This window comes from Parasteatoda tepidariorum, chromosome 7 (assembly GCF_982258835.1).
Source record: "Parasteatoda tepidariorum strain Cologne lab strain chromosome 7, Ptep-v5.0, whole genome shotgun sequence".
Classification (NCBI taxonomy): Eukaryota; Metazoa; Arthropoda; class Arachnida; order Araneae; family Theridiidae; genus Parasteatoda; species Parasteatoda tepidariorum.
Window position 1 is genome coordinate 110,371,020 of NC_141761.1, and position 22,401 is coordinate 110,393,420.

The following is a 22,401-nucleotide window of genomic DNA, read 5'->3' on the forward strand; positions in this document are numbered from 1 at the left end:
TTACCGTCAGGCTTACCGTAGGAGATTTTGGTGGTCATCCTCTCCTTGTAACGCAAATGCATGTTAGTTCCTTCAAAAAGTCCTCCACGAAGGTCAATTTCTCTCAATACTTGAACCAGGAGTTCCTTTGCCTTCTAGATTGGGTTCAAAATTACTGAGCTACTGAGTTGCATATTAGTAGTCGTAAACCCTAAAAAATTGAGTCTGCTGTTGAACTACAGTTATAAAATAAAATAAAATTAATGGCATTTATTGCTAAAACCATTTGCAAATCATGCATTAATGCAACCTTATATGCATTGAGTTGACTGACAAGGTAAGCACGTACAGCACGCTGATTGTAAAATAATAAAATAATCTGCTGCTGTTTACATATTTACTGAACTGCTACCTTTCTTTTTAATATTTAAGAACGCCACCTGCTGGCAAAAATTTGACCTATCATTTTCGACGGAGGTCTTGGTCCTGTGTCTTGTCATTTTTTCTTGGCTTTGTAATCAGTCTCGAGACATTTCAAAAACATTGTAAACTAGAAGTGTAAGAGTATTTGCTTCTATAGGTCTTTCTTTGCTTAGCAATCTTTCTCAGTTCTTTTGATAACATTGATATAAAATACTATGTGTCCTTACTAAGAACTGATCTAAACTGATACTATCTATCATCTCTATCTAGAACTGATCTATCTAGAACTGATCTACCTACTACTGATCTAAAACTATAATAACTACTCTCCTCCCCCATACTTCTGCATATCCTTACTGTATTGTTTACGGTATTCCTTACTACGGTATTCCTACGGTATACGGTATTCTCTGCATATCCTTACTGTATTTCCAAACGAAATATTTTTAACCAGGAAAGGTCATATGTTTTAAAGTTCATTTGAATCCGTAACCAAAGCAACACGTCTCTGCGAACCAGCCTGGTTGATAGGGTGTTGGACTGCCTGAAATATGTTCCGTGTTCACAGCTGAAGCCGTTGCCATTTTATTGGCATTGCGACTTATTTCAGCAGGTTCGACGCTGCAATACTGCATTTGCTCGGACAATACGTGCGTTTTGCGCCAACTGGAAGATTTTGGTAGTGAAATTCATCACATTCTGTGCTTTATACAGCATTTATTATTTAATCTCTATCAGAATGGTTTCGATACTTTTTTCTGCTGGTTTCCAAGCCGTGTAGGAATCCTGGGTAATGATTTAGTCGACGCAGCTGCGCGATCTGGTACTACCCCCTTGACTCTGCCTGTACCCTTCTTAGACACGAAATCCCATATTCGACATTTTATAAGATCATTATGGCAACAGCAAAGGGACTCCCATATCAACAATAAATTGCACTCTGTCAAATTTGATTTGAACTCTTTACCTGTGCACGTCTCTGCAGTGCAGATGTTAAACTTACCCGGCTCCGAATTGGCCATACCCATCTTCATATGTTATTCGGGGAACCTCCTCCTTAATGCAACACTTGTAATGTTTCACTTTCGATTCACACTATTTTACTTACCTTTTTTGGTAGTTCTATTTTATCTATGTGAAATTTGTTAGGTGACTCACATCATCGTAACATTTTTGTATTTTTACGTGCTATTGGCATTTTAAATTGTTTATAAGTTTTATTCTATTCATGATTTTATTTACTTTTAGAAGTATATTTTTACTTTTACACTATTTTGCACGTCTTACAAAATTTTAATGTGTTTTCACTTTGACCTGATTTTATTCCTGACCTTTTTTAAAGTATTTTATGAAAAATAAGTAAGTATGCACGTTATTTTGGACATGTATAAACATATTGTTTGGCGCAGCATGTCCTCATTTGGATCTTGTGCCATTAAACTCTACATTCAATCAATCGAAAAATCTTGACTTCGGTGATCTACTGGAAACCGCGTCTTTATGATCCAGATTTTTGTTTCTAAAACTGAGAAATTCGCTAACGAAGCAAAATCCAAAAATATTGAAAACGATATAGTTGAAGAACATTCTAATAGAGAATTTTTGTTCTAGAAACTTTTTAAGTCAGGTTTAGAAATGTATTGTGGCATTCAGAATAAAAATATCGAAAAATTTCAAATAGCTACGTAATTCAGAAGATTTATTTCAATAATTTATTAGATTAGTCTCGGAAATTGATAGCCACACTTCATTATATGTATATATATATATATATATATATATATATATATATATATATATATATATATATATATATATATATATATATATATATATATATATATATATATATATATATATATATATATATATATATATATACATACATATATATATATATATATATATATATATATATATATATATATATATATATATATATATATATATATATATATATATATATATATATATATATATATATATATATATATATATATATATATATATTATATATATATATATATTATATGGGGTTGGGGATTGTTTGGAGTTGAAATTCTCCATATGGCTTTTGATGATTCTTTGACTGATTCAGATGCGGTGGAGAACATTAGAATGAATATTCATTGTGACACAATCTTTTTCTATGGTTGTATCTCGAGTTTAGCAGACGATAAAGTTTCTTTTTTTGTTGATTTGAGGATCCACTTGCATATTTTTCTATTTATTTCTTTTGGGAAGGAACTGAACAGAATTTAACTTTTTCACCCCATGCATCGGAACTTGTTGACTTATTTGTTGTTTCTTTTCATCTTCTTTTTCGGAAGGTAAAACATATGCATTCTCTAATCTTTTCGTTGAAGAGAAACGATGGATATGTTCTTTGCTGTTTATTTCTGGGGCCATTATTTCCAAACAAATTACTTGCCACTGCCGGCTTGTAATGTTATGTCTTTAAAGGCTAGATAATTGAAGAGACTTAGGCGGCTTCTGTTAAAAAGGCATTTTATTACTTTATATGGAGTATTGCAAACATTATGCGTGGGATATTTACATCAGGTTTCCCCCTTTGCAGGGATTGTTTGGATTTGGCCCAGCTTTATCTAGCCATTGAAAATATGAAAAAGACACGCAATTTTGCCTCTCCTGAGCTTTTAAAGTGAGATTCTGAGAGGGCGTGGTTGCAAGGATCTTCTTATCTCTATAAAACGTCATTCAATTTATAAAATTCAAAGGTTTTGATTCGCTAAAAGTATCTCGCCACTCTAACGGTGGGAGCTTTCTGGGACTATCTTCATCGACGAATTATTGCCCATTAACTTCAGAAAATAATCTTTTATCCGGCCTTATCTGGTATATTTTGACTTTTTATGGCTCTTTGTGAGAGACCGACTTCTACATCTTAAACTTGATAAGAAACATATGTTTTAAGCTTACCAGTTAATATAGAAAGACTCGCATGAGAAATTCTATCTCTCTCTCTCTCTCTCTCTCTCTATATATATATATATATATATATATATATATATATATATATATATATCTTTATATATATATTTCGTCTGTTCGTGTGCTTGTCACTGAACTCCTCCTAAACGGATGGGCCGATTTAAATGAAATTTTCTGTGTACCTTCAGAAGGATTCGGGAATGGTTTGTATCTAATTTTTTTTCATTTTTTGGAGAGATTTAATGTATATTTTAAACATATCTTTATTTAATCGTTTTCGGATCCAAACTAGACATAGAAACATAATAAATCAAAAATAATATTCACGCACGTTGCAACAAGTCATATTAAAATCTAATACTTATGCATGCCCTTAAAAAAAGAGCATCAAATATATTTGCAAGTATGTGAATAAAGGCAATGATATAGCAGTATTTCGAGTTGAAAATACAAATGTGACTGCTCTTCCAGTGAATAACAACGACGAAATAACGCTGTACCAAATAGGCCGGTACATCAGCTCCAATGACGCTGTTTGGCGTATCTTTGGTTTCCCAATTAATGAACGGGATCCAACCGTTATTCATTTAGCCATCCATCTTAAAAACGGTCAGAGCGTATATTTCACGAACGAGACAGCGATTGACCGAGCTATAAATCCACCAAAAACTACACTCGCCAAATTTTTTGAATTGGTTAATCGTACGGATGCTTTTGGCGTCTTTGCATGGACATTACTCTACTCAGAAGTACCACCCTATTTCACATGGGTTCAAAAAAATGGACACCCCACAAGCAAGGCACACCGGTTGATGCATGTCCCGGTTTATTCAAATCAAACGCCTTGGGGAGAATATTTACAGTCAATCCAAGGCAGACTGAGTGCTTTTATTTTCGACTGTTGTTGCTTAATTACACCGGCTCATTGTCATTTCAAGATATATGTTAAGTCGATGGAAATCAGCATCCAAAGTATATAAATATGCATGATTAGCACTCGGCTTGTTGGAGGAGGACAACCAGTGGGAATGTATGCTTGCTGAAGCAGCATTGAACTGTACTGTAAAGCAAAATTGTCTACTATTTGCTATAGTATTAGCTACATGTTTCCCGGTCCGTATAGAAACGTTATGAGAATATCACAAAGATTCGATGACAGATGATATACGGTATCAATATCGCACACGTTCCAACGATCTAACGTTTCATCCGTATTCAGCGATGCTATGTACAATGAAGCACTGATTGATATTGAGGATCTTTACATTATTATTGCCAAATTGCCACTCAGTCATTTCGGTATGCTTTCGCCAAATCGAAGTGCATCTGATTTATTAAACACTGACATGAATCGTGAACTTCAATACAATATGATAAAAATGGCAGCGATTGTTACTCGCAATGTTCCACTGATGAATGAGGAACAAAGGAGCATTTATGACCGCATTATGCTCGCAGTTTCAGCAAGACAGTGTGGATTTTTTTCCCTAATGCACCAGGTGGAACTGGAAAAACATTAATTACTTCGCTAATTCTCGGTGAAATACGATCAAATAATGGCATCGCGTTGGCCGTTGCATCATCCGGCATTGCGGCAATTTTATTGGACGGAGGCAGAACAGCTCATTCAGTATTTAAGCTGCCACTAAATATTCAAAACAACCCAGATGCAGTGTGCAACATAAAAAATATTTCTTCTATGGCCACAGTGTTAAAACACAGTAAAATTATCATCTGGGATGATTGCACTACGGAACACAAAAATCGCTTGAGGCGTTGAACAGGACATTGAAAGATATAAAAAAATAATGACAAATTATTTGGCGGCACTCTGTTAATCCTTTCAGATGATTTCAGACAAACACTTCACGTCATTCCGCGTTTAATGTACGCTGATGAGATCAATGCTTTCTTGAGATCATCTCCACTTTGGCGTAATGTAGAAAAAGTTCTACTAAAAGTAAATATGCGCGTCCAAATGCTTCAAGATCCATCTGCTGAAACATTCTCAAAACAATTGTTAGATACCGGTGATGGAAAGGTTACTAAGGATGAGACTGGATGCTTAAATTACCGGACGATTTCCGCACAATCATTGATTCACAAGATGCTCTCATTAGCCTAATATTTCTCGATGTACACACGCAATGCATTCATCATGAGTGGCTGGCAGAAAGGGTGATTTTAGCAGCAAAAAATGTGGACGTCAACGAATTGAATCTGTAGATGCAACAGTTATTGCCAGGTAACTTGGTGACATGCAAATCCGTTGATGTAGTTTGCGATCCCATTGAAGCTGCAAATTTTCCAACAGAGTTTTTAAACTCATTGGATTTACCTGGCATATCACCGCATTATTTAGTACTCAAAGTAGGATCTCCGGTTATTTTGCTTCGTAATTTGAACCCACCTTGGCTGTGCAACGGCACGCGATTAGTCATTAAAAATTAATGAACAACGTCATCGAAATCATTATTTTAAATGACAAATTCCGGGATGAAAGTATATTACTTCCACGAATCCCTATTATGTGCCAATCCCTATTATGCACCCTATTATGCCTATTATGCCCCCAGAGATGGGCCAATTCAATTTAAACGCATTCAGTTGTTCCACATTAGATTGGCATTCGCAATGATAAGGCCAAACAATGTCTGTTTGCGTCTTAGATTTGAACACACCATGTTTTTCGCACAGATACGTGGCATACTCTCGAGAGGGCAAACCATCCAGTTTATTTGTGTTAGCTAAAGATGGAATGACAAAAAATATTTTACACTCCATTGCATTAAGAGATTAATATTGTTGACTAATATTTTCAGAATTCGTTGTATATATAATTTATAAGAAAAAGTTGCAATAAATTTAAAAAAAAAAATTATTTGGTGTGTTGTTACTTTCACATTCCGTCATCGTTCACAGCGCTCCATGCCTCTCATATACCACATACGCACACATCTACAATAAATAAGATACTAGGAGGCTTTGCCCCCTGATCGCTGGCGCACGCCAACCCCCGGAAGTGCTTTCGCAGTTCATTTCGGATTGCTTCGCAATCCGATGCTCTCTTTGCTCGCTCATTGGATACGTTCTTAACGTCTAGCTTTTGTATACTTTTTTGAACACTGAAGTTCTGAAAACTTTTCACTGTAGAAAATTCTAAACCTGTGCATTTCAATATTAATTTGAAATAGAAAACAGTTCGCATATTTTTCTTAATGACACTATTCTAAATTTCAGTTGTTGAGAAAAGTAACTGTTGTAAGTTTTGTTTTAAAGTCTTTCCCACCAGAGGGCTAAAACAATGTGTTGTAAAACAATATGTAATAGTTCTGAACGCCGGATGTAAAGCATCGCCTTCGATGAAGATAATTTTGTGAGAATTTTCTTGATAATTCGGTGAGAATTCAACCGATTAGACATATGATATTCACTACATGCTCTTGCGCACCAAAGCCTATAAATTAAAACGTAATAGCGCTTTATATAATATAGATTAGCCATATGATGCTCACTACGTGCTCTTACGCGCCGAATCCTATCAATTAAAAATGAAAGCTGTTGCCAACGCGAGAAAAGAAATATCGGTTTTATTGATACATACATACGTATTAGCGTTTTATATAATACTAGGAGACTCCGCCCCCTGCTCGCTGACGCTCGCCAACCCCCGAGAATTGCTACGCAATCCTATGTGGTTCACGCCGTGAAACATGGCTCGCTGCGCTCGCTTCCCAATGAACACAATGTTCTAGCACAAAGACATAATATATTATCATCAAAGACATAGTATTTTATCATCAAAGACATAGTATTTTATCATCAAAGACATAGTATTTTATCATCAAAGACATAGTATTTTATCATCAAAGACATAGTATTTTATCATCAAAGACATAGTATTGTACTTATGTAGAAGAGTTCTACCAATGTTCTTATTGGCTTTTAAAAAAGTATATTAGCTATTTAGATTGTACATGGTGAAAAAATCAAAACATTAGCTGAATAAGAAACATATTAGCAACATAAAATATCAAATATTGCTTCACTAATATTCTGCATTTTAAAGCGTGAAAATTCAATGCATAAATAAACGCGAAATATAAAAAAATTCAATGCATTCAATACAAACACTTAAACGTTTTTTAGACGTTTAGGTAGCTCCCAGTAGAAAAATATCAATTCAACAACGGCCACTTAAAGCATTCTAACTTCAATTAATTAATTCCTAATTGAGTTTAAATTAAATATTGTCATGTTTTTAGTGCATGAATCTGAATTGAACAACCTGATAATGCTCACTCTGGTTATTGTTATCTGGTTGCTCACTACGTGCTCTTGCGCGCCGAATCCAATCAATTAAAAATGAAAACTGTTGCCAGCGCGAAAAAGGAAATATTATCGGTTTTATTGATACATACATACATCCGTACGTATTAGCGTTTTATATAATACTAGGAGGCTCCACCTCCTGCTCGCTAACGCTCGCCAACCCCCGAGAATTGCTACGCAATCCTATGTGGTTCACGCCGTGAACCATGGCTAGCTGCGCTCGCTCGCCAATGAACACAATGTTCTAGCACAAAGACATAATATATTATCATCAAAGACATAGTATTTTATCATCAAAGACACAGTATTGTACCTATGTAGAAGAATTCTACCAATGTTCTTATTGGCTTTTAAAAAAGTATATTAGCTATTTAGATTGTACATGGTGAAAAAATCAAAACATTAGCTGAATAAGAAACATATTAGCAACATAAAATATCAAATATTGCTTCACTAATATTCTGCATTTTAAAGCGTGAAAATTCAATGCATAAATAAACGCGAAATATAAAAAAATTCAATGCATTCAATACAAACACTTAAACGTTTTTTAGACGTTTAGGTAGCTCCCAGTAGAAAAATATCAATTCAACAACGGCCACTTAAAGCATTCTAACTTCAATTAATTAATTCCTAATTGAGTTTAAATTAAATATTGTCATGTTTTTAGTGCATGAATCTGAATTGAACAACCTGATAATGCTCACTCTGGTTATTGTTATCTGGTTGCTCACTACGTGCTCTTGCGCGCCGAATCCAATCAATTAAAAATGAAAACTGTTGCCAGCGCGAAAAAGGAAATATTATCGGTTTTATTGATACATACATACATCCGTACGTATTAGCGTTTTATATAATACTAGGAGGCTCCACCTCCTGCTCGCTAACGCTCGCCAACCCCCGAGAATTGCTACGCAATCCTATGTGGTTCACGCCGTGAACCATGGCTAGCTGCGCTCGCTCGCCAATGAACACAATGTTCTAGCACAAAGACATAATATATTATCATCAAAGACATAGTATTTTATCATCAAAGACACAGTATTGTACCTATGTAGAAGAATTCTACCAATGTTCTTATTGGCTTTTAAAAAAGTATATTAGCTATTTAGATTGTACATGGTGAAAAAATCAAAACATTTGCTAAATAAGAAACATATTAGCAAAATAAATTATCAAACATTGCTTCACAGATATTCTGCATTTTAAAGAGTGAAAATTCAATGCATAAATAAACGCGAAATATAAAAAAAATTCAATGCATTCAATACAAACACTTAAACGTTTTTTAGACGTTTAGGTAGTTCCCAGTAGAAAAATATCAATTCAACAGCGGCCTTTTAAAGCATTCTCACTTCAATTAATTAATTAATTCCTAATTGAGTTTAAATTAAATATTGTCATGTTTTTAGTGCATGAATCTGAATTGAACAACCTGATAATGCTCACTCTGGTTATTGTTATCTGGTTGCTCACTACGTGCTCTTGCGCGCCGAATCCAATCAATTAAAAATGAAAACTGTTGCCAGCGCGAGAAAAGAAATATCATCGGTTTTATTGATACATAAATACGTACGTATTAGCGTTTTATATAATATAGATAGTAATATAGATAAGATATATTTTCATACTCTAGAAATAATTCATATGGCAAAACATCGTTTGCCGGGTCAGCTAGTATATATATATATATATATATATATATATATATATATATATATATATATATATATATATATATATATATATATATATATATATATATATATATATATATATATATATATATATATATATATATATATATATATATATATATATATATATATATATATATATATATATATATATATATATATATATATATATATATATATATATATATACTTAATATTAAATTTGTTTTTAGATTTATTGACGATTTGTAGATTATACATTTTTATTAAATAATATTTACTCCGAGAACTTAGACTTGATTCGTAATCATGATGATAATATTAATTTTAAATTTTTTTTTCCTATTTGGGTAAAAAAAAAGAAGAAAATACCTGCTTTGTTGATTTATACAATGAAATAAATAATTTTAATTTTAATATAGAAAAACTTATTACTTGAAATTCTGATGTTTCTAAAAACATTTATTTCTACACAATTTTAAATCAAATGAATAGAATTAAAGGAATATGTAGTAATGTTTATTTATACAAGAAACAAATAGAGAAACTCTTTCATAATTTGATAAAAAGCAATGGGTACGCATTTAAAGTGATTGAATTATATATAAAATCATTACGTGAATTGTATGTTATTATTAATAAATTAACTAAAGATTTAATTAACTAAAACTTAGTTAATTTATATTTTTAGCATAAGCAAATCCAATTCGGGCAAATCAGTTTCTTAAAATCTGAGCAAAATGGGCAAATCATGTTCCTCTCTCTTTTGAAAAACTTGAAATAGATGTTTATTACCTAATATCATTAAAATTCTACTGTTAAATATCTACCCTATTAATTATAAACTTCTTTAAATTATCCAGTATAATATTATTACCTTGAACACATCCACTTTTGGGCAATTCCTTGGTAATTAACAAATTTAACGCACTTCAGTATCGCAGTAAGAACGCGCCATAAAACAAAATTCTCTATTTACTCTCTTAACTCGATTTGTGCTTCTGTTTTCATATTTTGTAATCTGGCAATCTTATAACGAAAATATTTCAAATCATTCTTGAAAGATTACGGTACATGTATGTTCATTTGAATTCCCTAATAGATTTCGTTATGTAATTTGTTCTGTTTTTTCTTTACATTTTATTTTCTATTTTTTGCACGATATATTTTTTATCAAGTCGGGGGCGAAGCTCACTTTTAAAATTTATTTCCTTTGCTACTTAAGTATTGTACTTTTTAATTAATAAACGGGTATATTATGTATTTACTTTTTAAATGGTTTTAAATTAAAAAATTGATTGAAAAATAATGAACAATAATCCGTATGAAGATTATTTCAATAGACAAATATAATCATTTTAAAAGAATATTATAACATGAAATGTTTTTCAATAGTATTTAAGAACAAGCTCTGTATTAAATATAAGTAAAAATATATACTTACTTTCAAGGGCCCATGGCTTTAAATTTATAACTTCGTTAAAATATGTAACTATCCCATCTTTACATTGATTATTTATGTTACTATTCAAAAAGTTTTTGAATGACTGAGAAGGAAACGGCGCTTCATTAAAATCATTTTCTGGAAACTCATCTATGGTAAGATATTCAGTTTTATTACAAATATTTTCTGTTTCAATTTCACTTAGGGATGTAGCTCCATTGACGAGATTATGACCAATAGTATTTTGATTAAAACTGAATAAAATAAGCTCAAAAATTAACCATTTCAAACTTTTACAATTAGGAAACTGAGTAGTCATTGTATAGATGCAATTTCTTTACACTTTTAACAAATATCCTTATTGTATTTTGCTGAGAACTTGTGTGCGGAAGTATATGAATTCAGAGCGTGATCGCAATTATATTTGTTTTGACGTCTTTTTTTTCTTCCTTACTAAAAGACAGTCGATATACTTTCAAAATTTTCCTTATTTGTTACTTTTCACTGATTTTAATTGATAAATAATCATCTGTATTTATAAAAGTGAATGTCTGTGCGTGTATGCCCTTTATAGAATCTATGACCGGAAGCTATGAAACCTTACATACAGATAGTTCAAGGCACGAGGAAGGTGACTGTCGAGATTAGAACATTCTACGACAAATTGCTGTAACAGGATGATCGAAAGACGACGTCGAATTTTCTGATTGGTTAAGATTTAGCCATTCTTTTAAATTTAATGAAACAATTTTCACATATTTTAAAGATACACCAGTGATAATTGCTAGCTTATAGCTCTGTTTGAACAAAAAATAGTTTATTGCACGTATTTAAATATTTAATTATTTTATATTCGCTATGTCAGATGAATTCAATGAACATTACGTAGTAACACGCGTGGTCTGCGTCACTAAATTTATATTTTGCCTGATTCCACGTGCTCTTATTTTATTTATATTAATTCCTTTAAAAACGTTTCTAAAAAATTACGTATTTAAAACCAACGGTAAAATTAATTCGCGATCGCAACGAACTATAGGGGGCGTTGTTGTATGAGACGAATACCTGCAATTTCTTTATGAACAGTAATTCAGTTGCTCTGGAGACGTCTTTAATGTAGCGTGGATCATTGAATTATTAAATTTAAAAAATAAAAATGTTTGATATTTTTTCTTATGCAAGCTAAAACAAAATGGTATCTCTTTTTTTAGAGACGGAACATTCAAAACACATCGGAAAAATATTTGTAAATAAACAGAAAAAAATGTTTCTTCTTATTAGAGTTAAAGCCTAATGCCTGCAAAATTGTTTTATTAAATTTAGTGATATAACATGAAAGGCCTATTTGAACTTTACATTCCATAGTTTTATGTAACATGTTACTTCAAACTTTAAAATATGCAAAAAGAATACATAAACCCATAACTTTATATCATTTAATTTTGCAAAAAATGTTTTTTGACAACAATTGTTATCAAAAAATAAATTTCAGTAAAAATCATCATTTATAAACTGAAAAACGTAAAATAAAGAATGCTTACAAAATAATATTCTAAAAATTCCTCAAATTAGAACAAAAAACTTTCACGTTTTTTTTTATCCTTAATCGGGCGTAGAAAATCAGTCTATAGAGAATTATCATCAAATGAAAAAAATTATTCGCAAGTAAAATTTTTTTTATAAAAATTACAGCCCTTACCTGATTTATAAATCCGGAGAATTCAAAAATGATATGCTCTTTTCATTTGAAAACTTTATTCACAAATAATATATACATAGATTATCCCTTCATTACTTTAAGATGACATACCACACAATAAAATTTTATAATTGCAAGATCTCGATATGAACTTCAATATGTAAATTAAAAACAGAATGGCTGATTTCCAGTTGAATTTTTATTTCATACTTTTCTGAATCATATTACTTCAAACATTAGAATTTGCAAGAAGTATACATAAACATGTAATGTAATATCATTTAATTTTTCCAAAAAAGTATTTTGACTACAATTTTTATCAAAAAAATTTAGACTAAAAATCGTAAAATAGGATTCTTAGGATAGAAAATTCTTTAGATAAAAATACGATTCTAAAAATTCCTCATGTTGAAATAAAAAACTTTCACATTGCTTCTTTTTTTTATTCTTATAGTTCTCAATCGGACGCAAAAACCATTCTGTAGAGAACTATCATCAAAATAAAAAAGAAATTATCCACAAGCAAATTTTTTATTATAAAAATCATAACACTTACCTGATTTATAAATCCGAAGAATTCCAAATGAAATGTTTTTCGCTTGAAAATTTTATTTTCAAATAATATATACATAGATTATCCTTTCATAACTTTCAGACGGCATTTCACACACCAAAATTGTAAGATCTCTATATGAATTTTATTATGCAGCTTAAAAACAGAATAGCTGAAAACTAGTTGAAATAATTCTTTCAAAACTAAAAAGTACTTACCAAGAAAACGATAAAAATTGATTAATATTCAGCACAAATGATACTATTTCAAGTAATTCGGATGATTATTTATTGTTGTTTTCCGAATTACGTAGATACAAAAATGTACACTATTCTATAAAGAAGAAGAATATTCTACAACTCTGGCAGTTCTGCAGGTTCTGAAATCAAATTTATTCATTGGAATAAAGTAAGAAATGTTGACTTCACTTTAATTTGTAATGAATTGAAGATAAAAAAAAATTATTTTACCGTAAGACACACATCTGTAACAGTATGCGATCCCGAAATCGGAAGTTATCAGTTGCAAGTTTGCTGATAATAGAAGTTAAAAATTGAGAAATGTTTCTTCAAATGCATGGCGTGTTCTGTTTCTGAAAGATTTACCAATGTTCTGGAGAGTTTTTTTAAGTTCCTCCGCCTTTGCCTTAGGGAAATTTTGCTTCTTATTAGCTGCTAAGAAAATGGCGTCTTATTCTGCACATGATTCTGATAGAACTAAATGAAAACTTATATCTATCCACTAGAGGACGTACTCAAGCATTGCGATCGCGAATATAAAAAAATACTTATGTATTCAAAGGCGAAAATTAATGGTAAAGTGGTACTAATTCGTTTTGGTGAAGCATAAAAAATCGGCGCAAACGAGGCTCAATTAAGCCAATGATGCCTAATTAACTAAGGAAATATATGCATATTGAAATAAAAGAAGTAAGCAGTGTACTAGAAAGCAAAAGAAACGGAGTTAAGGTATTTATTTGTCCAGAAAAACTGTTAGAAATCGTCATATTATTTAAGATCATAATGATATAATAATGCTTAATTAATGTGGATAATATGTATTAATTGAAATAAAAAAAGTAGCATCGGAACTAAAAAGCAAAAATAAGTAGAAAAGATACTCATTCGCGCTTTGGGTAACCGTAAAAATCTGCATATTATTATTCACACTAATGCTCAATTAATATTGAATGTGTATTAATTGAAATAAAATGAAATAAGCTATGTATTTAAAAGCAAAAGTTCAAGGAGGAAAGATTAATGGGAAATTCGTTAAGAAAATCGTAAAAAATCGCCATTCACAGATTACGCTCAATTCATACTTATCACTGGCGGTAATATGTGCTACTGGTGTAATGGTAATTGGCGAATTGGTTTTGATAAGAATTCTACAACTGGTTTTCAGTGGTTTCAGAAAATATTTTTTCCAGTGCTAGCTAAGACAGTGTATTTCAAAGAATGATATATATATATATATATATATATATATATATATATATATATATATATATATATATATATATATATATATATGTAAAACAAAAAGTAAATACTTTTGTATTAATAAAAGAATTAAATCTCTTTCGTTTTCATAAAATGTCTTTGTTAAAGAATAAGCGTAGAGAGATTCTATTTTGGGAATTCAAGGCTGAAAACATACCATTGAAATATAAATAGATTTATATTTCAAGGGAAGAGTTATTTTTAGAATCGTTCCCTTTTTCACTTCCATATAAGGAAGCAGAAATGATTTTCCTTAATGCGTAAGGTTACAAGGAATGTACGAAGTGTGCCTTTTTACCTCAAATCTGTGTTGGCATGAAACGTAAGAACGCATTGTTTTGCGTGTCCTTTCATCATGATTTGATCCTGATAAGCTGTTCCGGAATTGTCAGAAGTCTTGTCCATGCCCTCCCGTAGGGAGTGTGGTTGTGAACGGTTATCAATACCAGCCTACATTTAAATAAACCTGTTTAGAACGTCTGATGGCTTAAGACTGCAATTATTTCAAGCTAAATACAACACTGATAACAGGGTTGTAGCCCTGTTATTACAAGTCGGCAGCATAGTTGCTTGCTAAGGAATCCTTTGGGGGAAATTTAAGATTTTCTATCTCTAACGTAACGTAACTAAGCGTAACGGAGGCTGACTGCTTCGTGGAAATTTTCCATCACCCCGGAGGAGAAAAAAATCGGCAGTAAAAAAAACGTTGAAGGAAGGAAGGGCGATTTTCCACCCGTACTACTTGTACCTCGTCGCGCCTGAAATGCTGATTTAGATGGATGGAAGGACGATGGCTGGAGATTGTCCCCTGAAACCAGTGAAAGTATCCCATCCGATGACCCTACAGTTCCATAGTGCCTCTAAGTTGGGAGAAACATCAGCCATGGTAGTGATTCGACACCGAGTGATCCTGAAATTCTTACTACTCAAGTTGTATAATAAAAAGTGAATGTGCGCGAATCTTAATCATGAATATTCATGAATTGCTATGATTTAAGTGCGCGAAAGAAAAAAGAAAAAGAAAAAAATGACATATTTTTTTCTCTCTTCAACGAAATAGAGGAAGGTCAAAAGAAAATTGGGACAAATGGAAAGGATTGACTGTAGATATATATATTTTTTTTTCTCTCATTTTTTTATCTTTCTCAATGTTATGATTAAATATTTTAGTAATATTAGATATGAGTAGTAATCTAAATATTTTATTTTGAATAATGGAATAGAGTATTATTAAGAGATAGTTTGTATTTCCTGTGTTTATATATATATTTTTTTATATATATTTTTTTATATAAAATTATGATATAGTATTGTATTTATCGTGCATCTAAAATGTTCTTAATGGAAATAAATGTGATTCAAACGTCAATTAAATTAGTGACGACAAACAAAATTAAGTCATTATTTAAACTTTTGTTTTCTAATGATCTTTCAAGATTTAACCACGTTAAAAATTAAATTTTTCAAAACTTTCTTTTGAACCTAACAATGAAGAGTTTTCAAACAAAATGAAAGAAAGTGTAATACTTTTACTTTTTCGGTCTTGGTCAAAACTAAATATTCCTATTTTAAAAAATGTGTTACCCAAACAAACGGACAGTTAACACTTAACCAAATTTGTGAGACTCCCTTATTACGATAGGCCAAATTTTTAACTCAGCAAAGTTTTATATTTGATACTGATTTACCATATTCTTTAGTAGGGTTGTAAACTTGCAGGGATTTTTGTTTGTTTATTGATTGTGTCGGGCCAGTTGTTACTCTATTTGGTAAGAGACTGATCATCTCTGCTAATTCTAAAAGTGACAACTTATCTTTGCACATTAAACAGCAGAATTCTCAAAATGTTAAGGTTAAAAATGGTGAAAAAGATGTTTCAAAAAAAGTAAACATCGAAAAAAGAAAAGAAGGATGTTTCAGTAAAAGTAAACATCAAAAAATAGAAAGAAAGAATGTCCAAAAAGTTGAAATGATTCGAAGATCTAGGTAATGCATGCGTTCATTATCAGGTTAATATCGACGAAAAAATATGTAAAGGGTAACAATAACAATAACAAAAACAAAAAACAAAAGGAAAAATAGGAAAAAGAAAGATTGACCAAGAAACTTGATTACAAAAACAAAATAGATGAAAAGAAATTTAAGTAAACAAAACTTTGAAAAAGTACATGTATCAAAGCATAGGAAATATCACAAACCACAAATGTTGAAATTAAATTCTGAATAAATGACACTTGTTGTCCAGTTCGTTTGCATAAAAGTTTTGCATATTTTTGTGTGAAAAATTTTTTTGAAAATTTTAGTAGAATAGTTTATAAACATGTTTCATTTTTCTTTCTGTTTAGTTGTCTAAACAGATGAAGTGCATTATCATGTTGTTATTTTTGTCATTGTAATAATTTTTTTCTTCTTTACATAATTGAAAAAATGTTGTTTGTAGTAGGAAAAAAGGAACAGTCGTACCAACCTAAAAATTTTAAATTTAAAGTATTCTAAATTTTTTTTATTTTGGCTCACCAAAAAATTTTTTTTGGGGGGATGTAATACAAGAAGTAAATACTTTTGTATTAATAAAAGAATTAAATCTCTTTCGTTTTCATAAAATGTCTTTGTTAAAGAATAAGCGTAGAGAGATTCTATTTTGGGAATTCAAGGCTGAAAACATACCATTGAAATATAAATAGATTTATATTTCAAGGGAAGAGTTATTTTTAGAATCGTTCCCTTTTTCACTTCCATATAAGGAAGCAGAAATGATTTTCCTTAATGCGTAAGGTTACAAGGAATGTACGAAGTGTGCCTTTTTACCTCAAATCTGTGTTGGTATAAAACGTAAGAACGCATAGCTTTGCGTGTCCTTTTCATCATGATGTGATCCCGATAAGCTGTTCCGGGATTGTCCGGAGTCTTGTCCACTCCCCCTCCTTTGCAGGAGTGGGGACTTGAACTGTTAGCAATACCAACCTACATTTAAATAAACCTGTTTAGAACGTCTAATGGCTTAAGACTGCAATTATTCCAAGCTAAATACAACACTGATAACAGGGTTGTAGTCCTGTTATTACATATATATATATATATAATAGATAAACACAGCAAAATAAATAAATACAAAAAAACCCGAAGAAAATTTAGAAAAACAATAAGTTTAATCTATTGCGAATAAACTGCAAGTAAACAGAACTCATTAGATAAGTTCAAAATGACGATAAAACAAAGGAGAATTACAGACATATGAAAAAAAGGGGGGAGGGAAATAAAAATAAAAAAAATAACAAACAACTGGGAAAAAAAAGGATAAAAATTTTTTAAAAAATCCGGAAAATAAAAGATATAATCTTTTTATCAGCCCACACGATTATAACCGCAAAAAAGAGCGCTTTCTGATATTGTATAAATACAGCCAAAGCAAAATATATTAATACAGTAGTTTGAGGAGCAATTGAAAATTTTTTTTTACAAAAATTACAACAAATAAAATAAAACACAATAAGTAAAAATAACACGTAAAAACAGAAAATTAAGTAAAATAAAAATTGTGATGGCATGTCTTCGGATCATCCTCCGGGATATTTCCCAGACCGTCGCCAATTGCCCATTGTGCAGCTCTAGTGCGACGTAAATTAACAACAACAACAACAAGTAAAATAAAAAGAAAAAAAGGAATAATACGTAATCTATAAAGCGAGTAGCGAAATAAAATGTACTTACATGAACGGGGAATTTTTCAAGAATGATTTAAAAAATATTTTCGTAACAAGATTGCCAGATTGCAAAATATGAAAACAAAAGCTCAAATTGAGCGTAACTAGAGGAGCTTTATTTTAAAGTGCCGTTCGTACTGCATTGCTGAAGTGCGTTTGATTTGTTAGTTACCAAGGATGGGCCCGAAATGGATGCGCGCAAGGTAATATTATACTGGATAATTTAAAGAAGTTGACCATAAATAATTTTAGAAAATAAATATTTTTTTAAGAAAAAAATATAAAATAGAAAAGAGAAACATGAATTGCCTGTTTTGCACATAATTTTAGTCATGGATTTGCCCGAAATAGATTTGCACATGGAAAAATTATATAGATTAACAAAGAAAAATTTTTAGTACATAATTTTAGCCACGGATTTGCCTTAAATGGATTTGCACATGGAAAAATTGTATAAGTTAATAGAGAAATTTTTAGTAAATAATTTTAGCTACATATTGGCCCGAAATGGATTTGTACATGGAAAAATTATATAAATTAACAAAGGAATTTTTTAGTAAAGGGGTTTTTCAGTAAATAATTTTGACCACGGATTTGCCCGAAGTGGATTTGCATATGGAAAAATTATACAAATTAGCAAGAAAATTATTTAGTAAATAATTTTGGCAACGGATTTACCTGAAATGGATTTGCACATGCGAAAATTATATAAATTAACAAAGAAAATTTTTAGTAAATATATCTACAAAAATATACGATTAATTCGATGATTTTTTAATAGAATTTTATTACTTTAGTTGGGTATCCATTGTGTTTTATCAAATTTTGAAAGAGTTTTTCGATTTGTTTTTTGGATAAATAAATATTGCTACATATTCTTTTAATTCCACTCATTTCATTAAAAGTGGTATTTAAATAGATGCTCCTAGATTATGCTGATATATGATTTCATCAAATTTTGAAAGAGTTTATCAATTTGTTCTTTGGATAAATAAATATTACTACATTTTCTTTTAATTCTATTTCTTTCATTAAAAGTGGTATTTAAATAGATGCTCCTAGAAACATAGTTTCTCTCTTCTATTTTATATTTTTTTTCTTTAATAAATATTTATTTTCTAAAATTATTTACGGTCAACTTCTTTAAATTATCCAGTATAACATTACCTAGCGCACATCCATTTCGGGCCCATCCTTGGTAACTAACAAACTAAACGCACTTCAGCAAGGCAGCAAGAACGGCACTTTGAAACAAAACTCCTCTAGTTACGCTCAATTTTGCGCTTTTGTTTTCATATTATGCAATCTGGCATTCTTGTTACGAAAATATTTTTTAAATCACTCTTGAAATATTTCCCGTTCGTGTAAGTACATTTGAATTCGCTACTCACTTTATAGATTACTAGGAGGCTCCGCCCCCAGCTCGCTAACGCTCGCCATCCCCCGAGAATTGCTGCGCAATCCTATGTGGTTCACGCCGTGAAACATGGCTCGCTGCGCTCGCTCGCCAATGAACACAATGTTCTAGCACAAAGACATAATATATTATCATCAAAGACATAGTATTTTATCATCAAAGACATAGTATTTTATCATCAAAGACATAGTATGGTACTTATCTAGAAGAATTCTACCAATGTTCTTATTGGCTTTTAAGAAAGTATATTAGCTATTTAGATTGTACATGGTGAAAAAATCAAAACATTAGCTAAATAAGAAACATATTAGCAAAATAAATTATCAAATATTGCGTCACTAATATTCTGCATTTTAAAGCGTGAAAATTCAATGCATAAATAAACGCGAAATATAAAAAAATTCAATGCATTCAATACAAACACTTAAACGTTTTTTAGACGTTTAGGTAGCTCCCAGTAGAAAAATATCAATTCAACAGCAGCCTTTTAAAGCATTCTCACTTCAATTAATTAATTCCTAATTGAGTTTAAATTAAATATTGTCATGTTTTCAGTGCATGAATCTGAATTGAACAACCTAATAATGCTCATTCTGGTTATTGTTATCTGGTTGCTCACTACGTGCTCTTGCGCGCCGAATCCAATCAATTAAAAATGAAAACTGTTGCCAGCGCGAGAAAAGAAATATCATCGGTTTTATTGATACATACATACGTACGTATTAGCGTTTTATATAATATAGATGTGTTATTCTGTTTTTTCTCTTTATTTTACTTTATTTTCTGTTTTCACGTGTTATTTTTGCTTATTGTGTTCAATTTTATTTGTTGCAATTTTTGTAAAATTTTTTTTTTGAATGCTCCTCACACTATTGTATTAATATATTTTGCTTTGGCTATATTGATACAATATCACAAAGCACTCTTTTTTGCGGATATAAACGTGCGGGCTGATAAAAAGATTATATCTTTCATTTTCCGGATTTTTTAAAATTTTTTTATCCTTTTTACCCCCCAGTTGTTTGTTATTTTTTTATTATTATTACACCCCTTTTTTCCATGTGTCTGTAATTTTCCTTTGTTTTATCTTCATTTTGAACTTATCTAATGAGTTCTCTTTACTTGCAGCTTATGTGCAATAAATTCTACGACGGAGTTCTTCAACGGATTTTCCGTAATTTCAAAAAATATTTTTATTCTGTATTTTCAAAGATAGTTTATTAATATTTTAATGAATGAGGACTAATAGAAATTTGTTTTTCCACTACTAAATAATTTAATAGAAAATTAAAGCCTAGATAGAGAAATGGTCATGCTCCTTAACAAGTTCTAACAAGAATTCAATTTGTTTTTTTTTAAATTTCAGCTGTAGTATTTTGCAGTCACTGACAGTGTTTCTCTACTCTGGCTTATTGATTCTTTACTTATTTTTTATTCACCCCGTGCGAAGAACTGGCATTCAGCTAGTTTCTCATAAACGTGAAAAAGCATTATCATTAAACATGTTGTTTGCATCATTTTCTTGTGGTTTTGCTAAGTAATAATTTTTATTAGCCAAATTTAGTGATTTATTTGAATTATGCAAAAATTGTATTTAATTTATCTAATTAGAGCACGACACTTTCAATAAATTAACGCAATGCAACTTTCAATACTTACATTAATTCTGGTTACAGGAAACGGTGTTTTATATAGATTTCTTATATGAATGATTAGTGCATTTATAAATAGTTTAAGAATTAAAACTTCTATCTTAGCAAAACCATACCTTATAAAAAAAATAGTAATATGGATAAGTATCTCTTAGTTCTGAGAGTTACAAAAATTGAAATCAGGAAAAAGAAGTTAGCGATGGATTTTTTAACAGCACAAAAGGAAATTTTTTTTCTGTAGCTTCACAAAGAAATATATAAAGATTTTTCATTCTGAAACTTCAACGTATAAAACGACGAAACATATTTTTGTCATTGCGTGCCAAAATAGAAATTTCTCGGGAAAAATGGTTAAATAACAATTTATTGAATGATTATTTTACTATATTTAATCGAAACTGTCAAATAACCATAAATAAAATGGTAATCAAACTGTTAAGTTTGAGAAAAACTGTTTATTTGCTGCTTTCACTTAATCCCGATTACAGGCATACAACAACAAAAAAAAAAAAAAAAAAAAAAAAAAACCTAATCCTATTTAACAACCAGAATTTTATCGCACAAACTAAAACTACCTCATGAAGCTACTTAGTTCTTTGCAAATGCGTGCCTATCATAGCCGAGAGGGCTTATCTGTCAATCTTATGACCGGCAGAACTGGAGTTCGAGTCCAAGTGTTGGCAACACACTATTTTCCCCATTCCCTTCAACGCATGAAGAATTTCAGCGTCCGGCACTTTCCAATACCCATTACCTTATGAAAAGTTGAGCTCCTAGGTCTAGTTAAATAATTAATTTTCTTTTTTTACGTTTTTTAAAAATGCTACTTGTAAAGGGTTAAAAAACCGTATAGTTTTCTATTCATGGTTTTATAATCATACTTTTTGTAACTGGTTTCAAAACCATAAAGTAGAAAAAATGTTCTATACCGTAAACTTTTCGGGTAATCGGATAGACAGACAGCTGCCAGTTATTTTACCATAATTCTAGAATGAAAATTCTAACAGTGTAACCATATTAGTTTTAGCGGCACGATGCGGCAACAAGCTTAACTACTAGTTAGACAGA

The 22,401-nt window shown here is 30.8% G+C and overlaps 1 protein-coding gene across 1 annotated transcript in view; it reads right to left on the reverse strand.

Moving 5' to 3' along the window:
• LOC107454571 (nose resistant to fluoxetine protein 6) overlaps positions 1 to 11,400 on the reverse strand; it is a 56,386-nt gene extending 44,986 nt beyond the window's left edge. Inside the window, exon 1 of the mRNA XM_087168480.1 lies at positions 10,807 to 11,400. Coding sequence (XP_087024606.1) covers positions 10,807 to 11,125 — 319 coding nt within the window. The 5' untranslated portion in view covers positions 11,126 to 11,400. The remainder of the gene's footprint in view (positions 1 to 10,806) is intronic.
• Between the last annotated feature and the right edge of the window lie 11,001 nt (positions 11,401 to 22,401).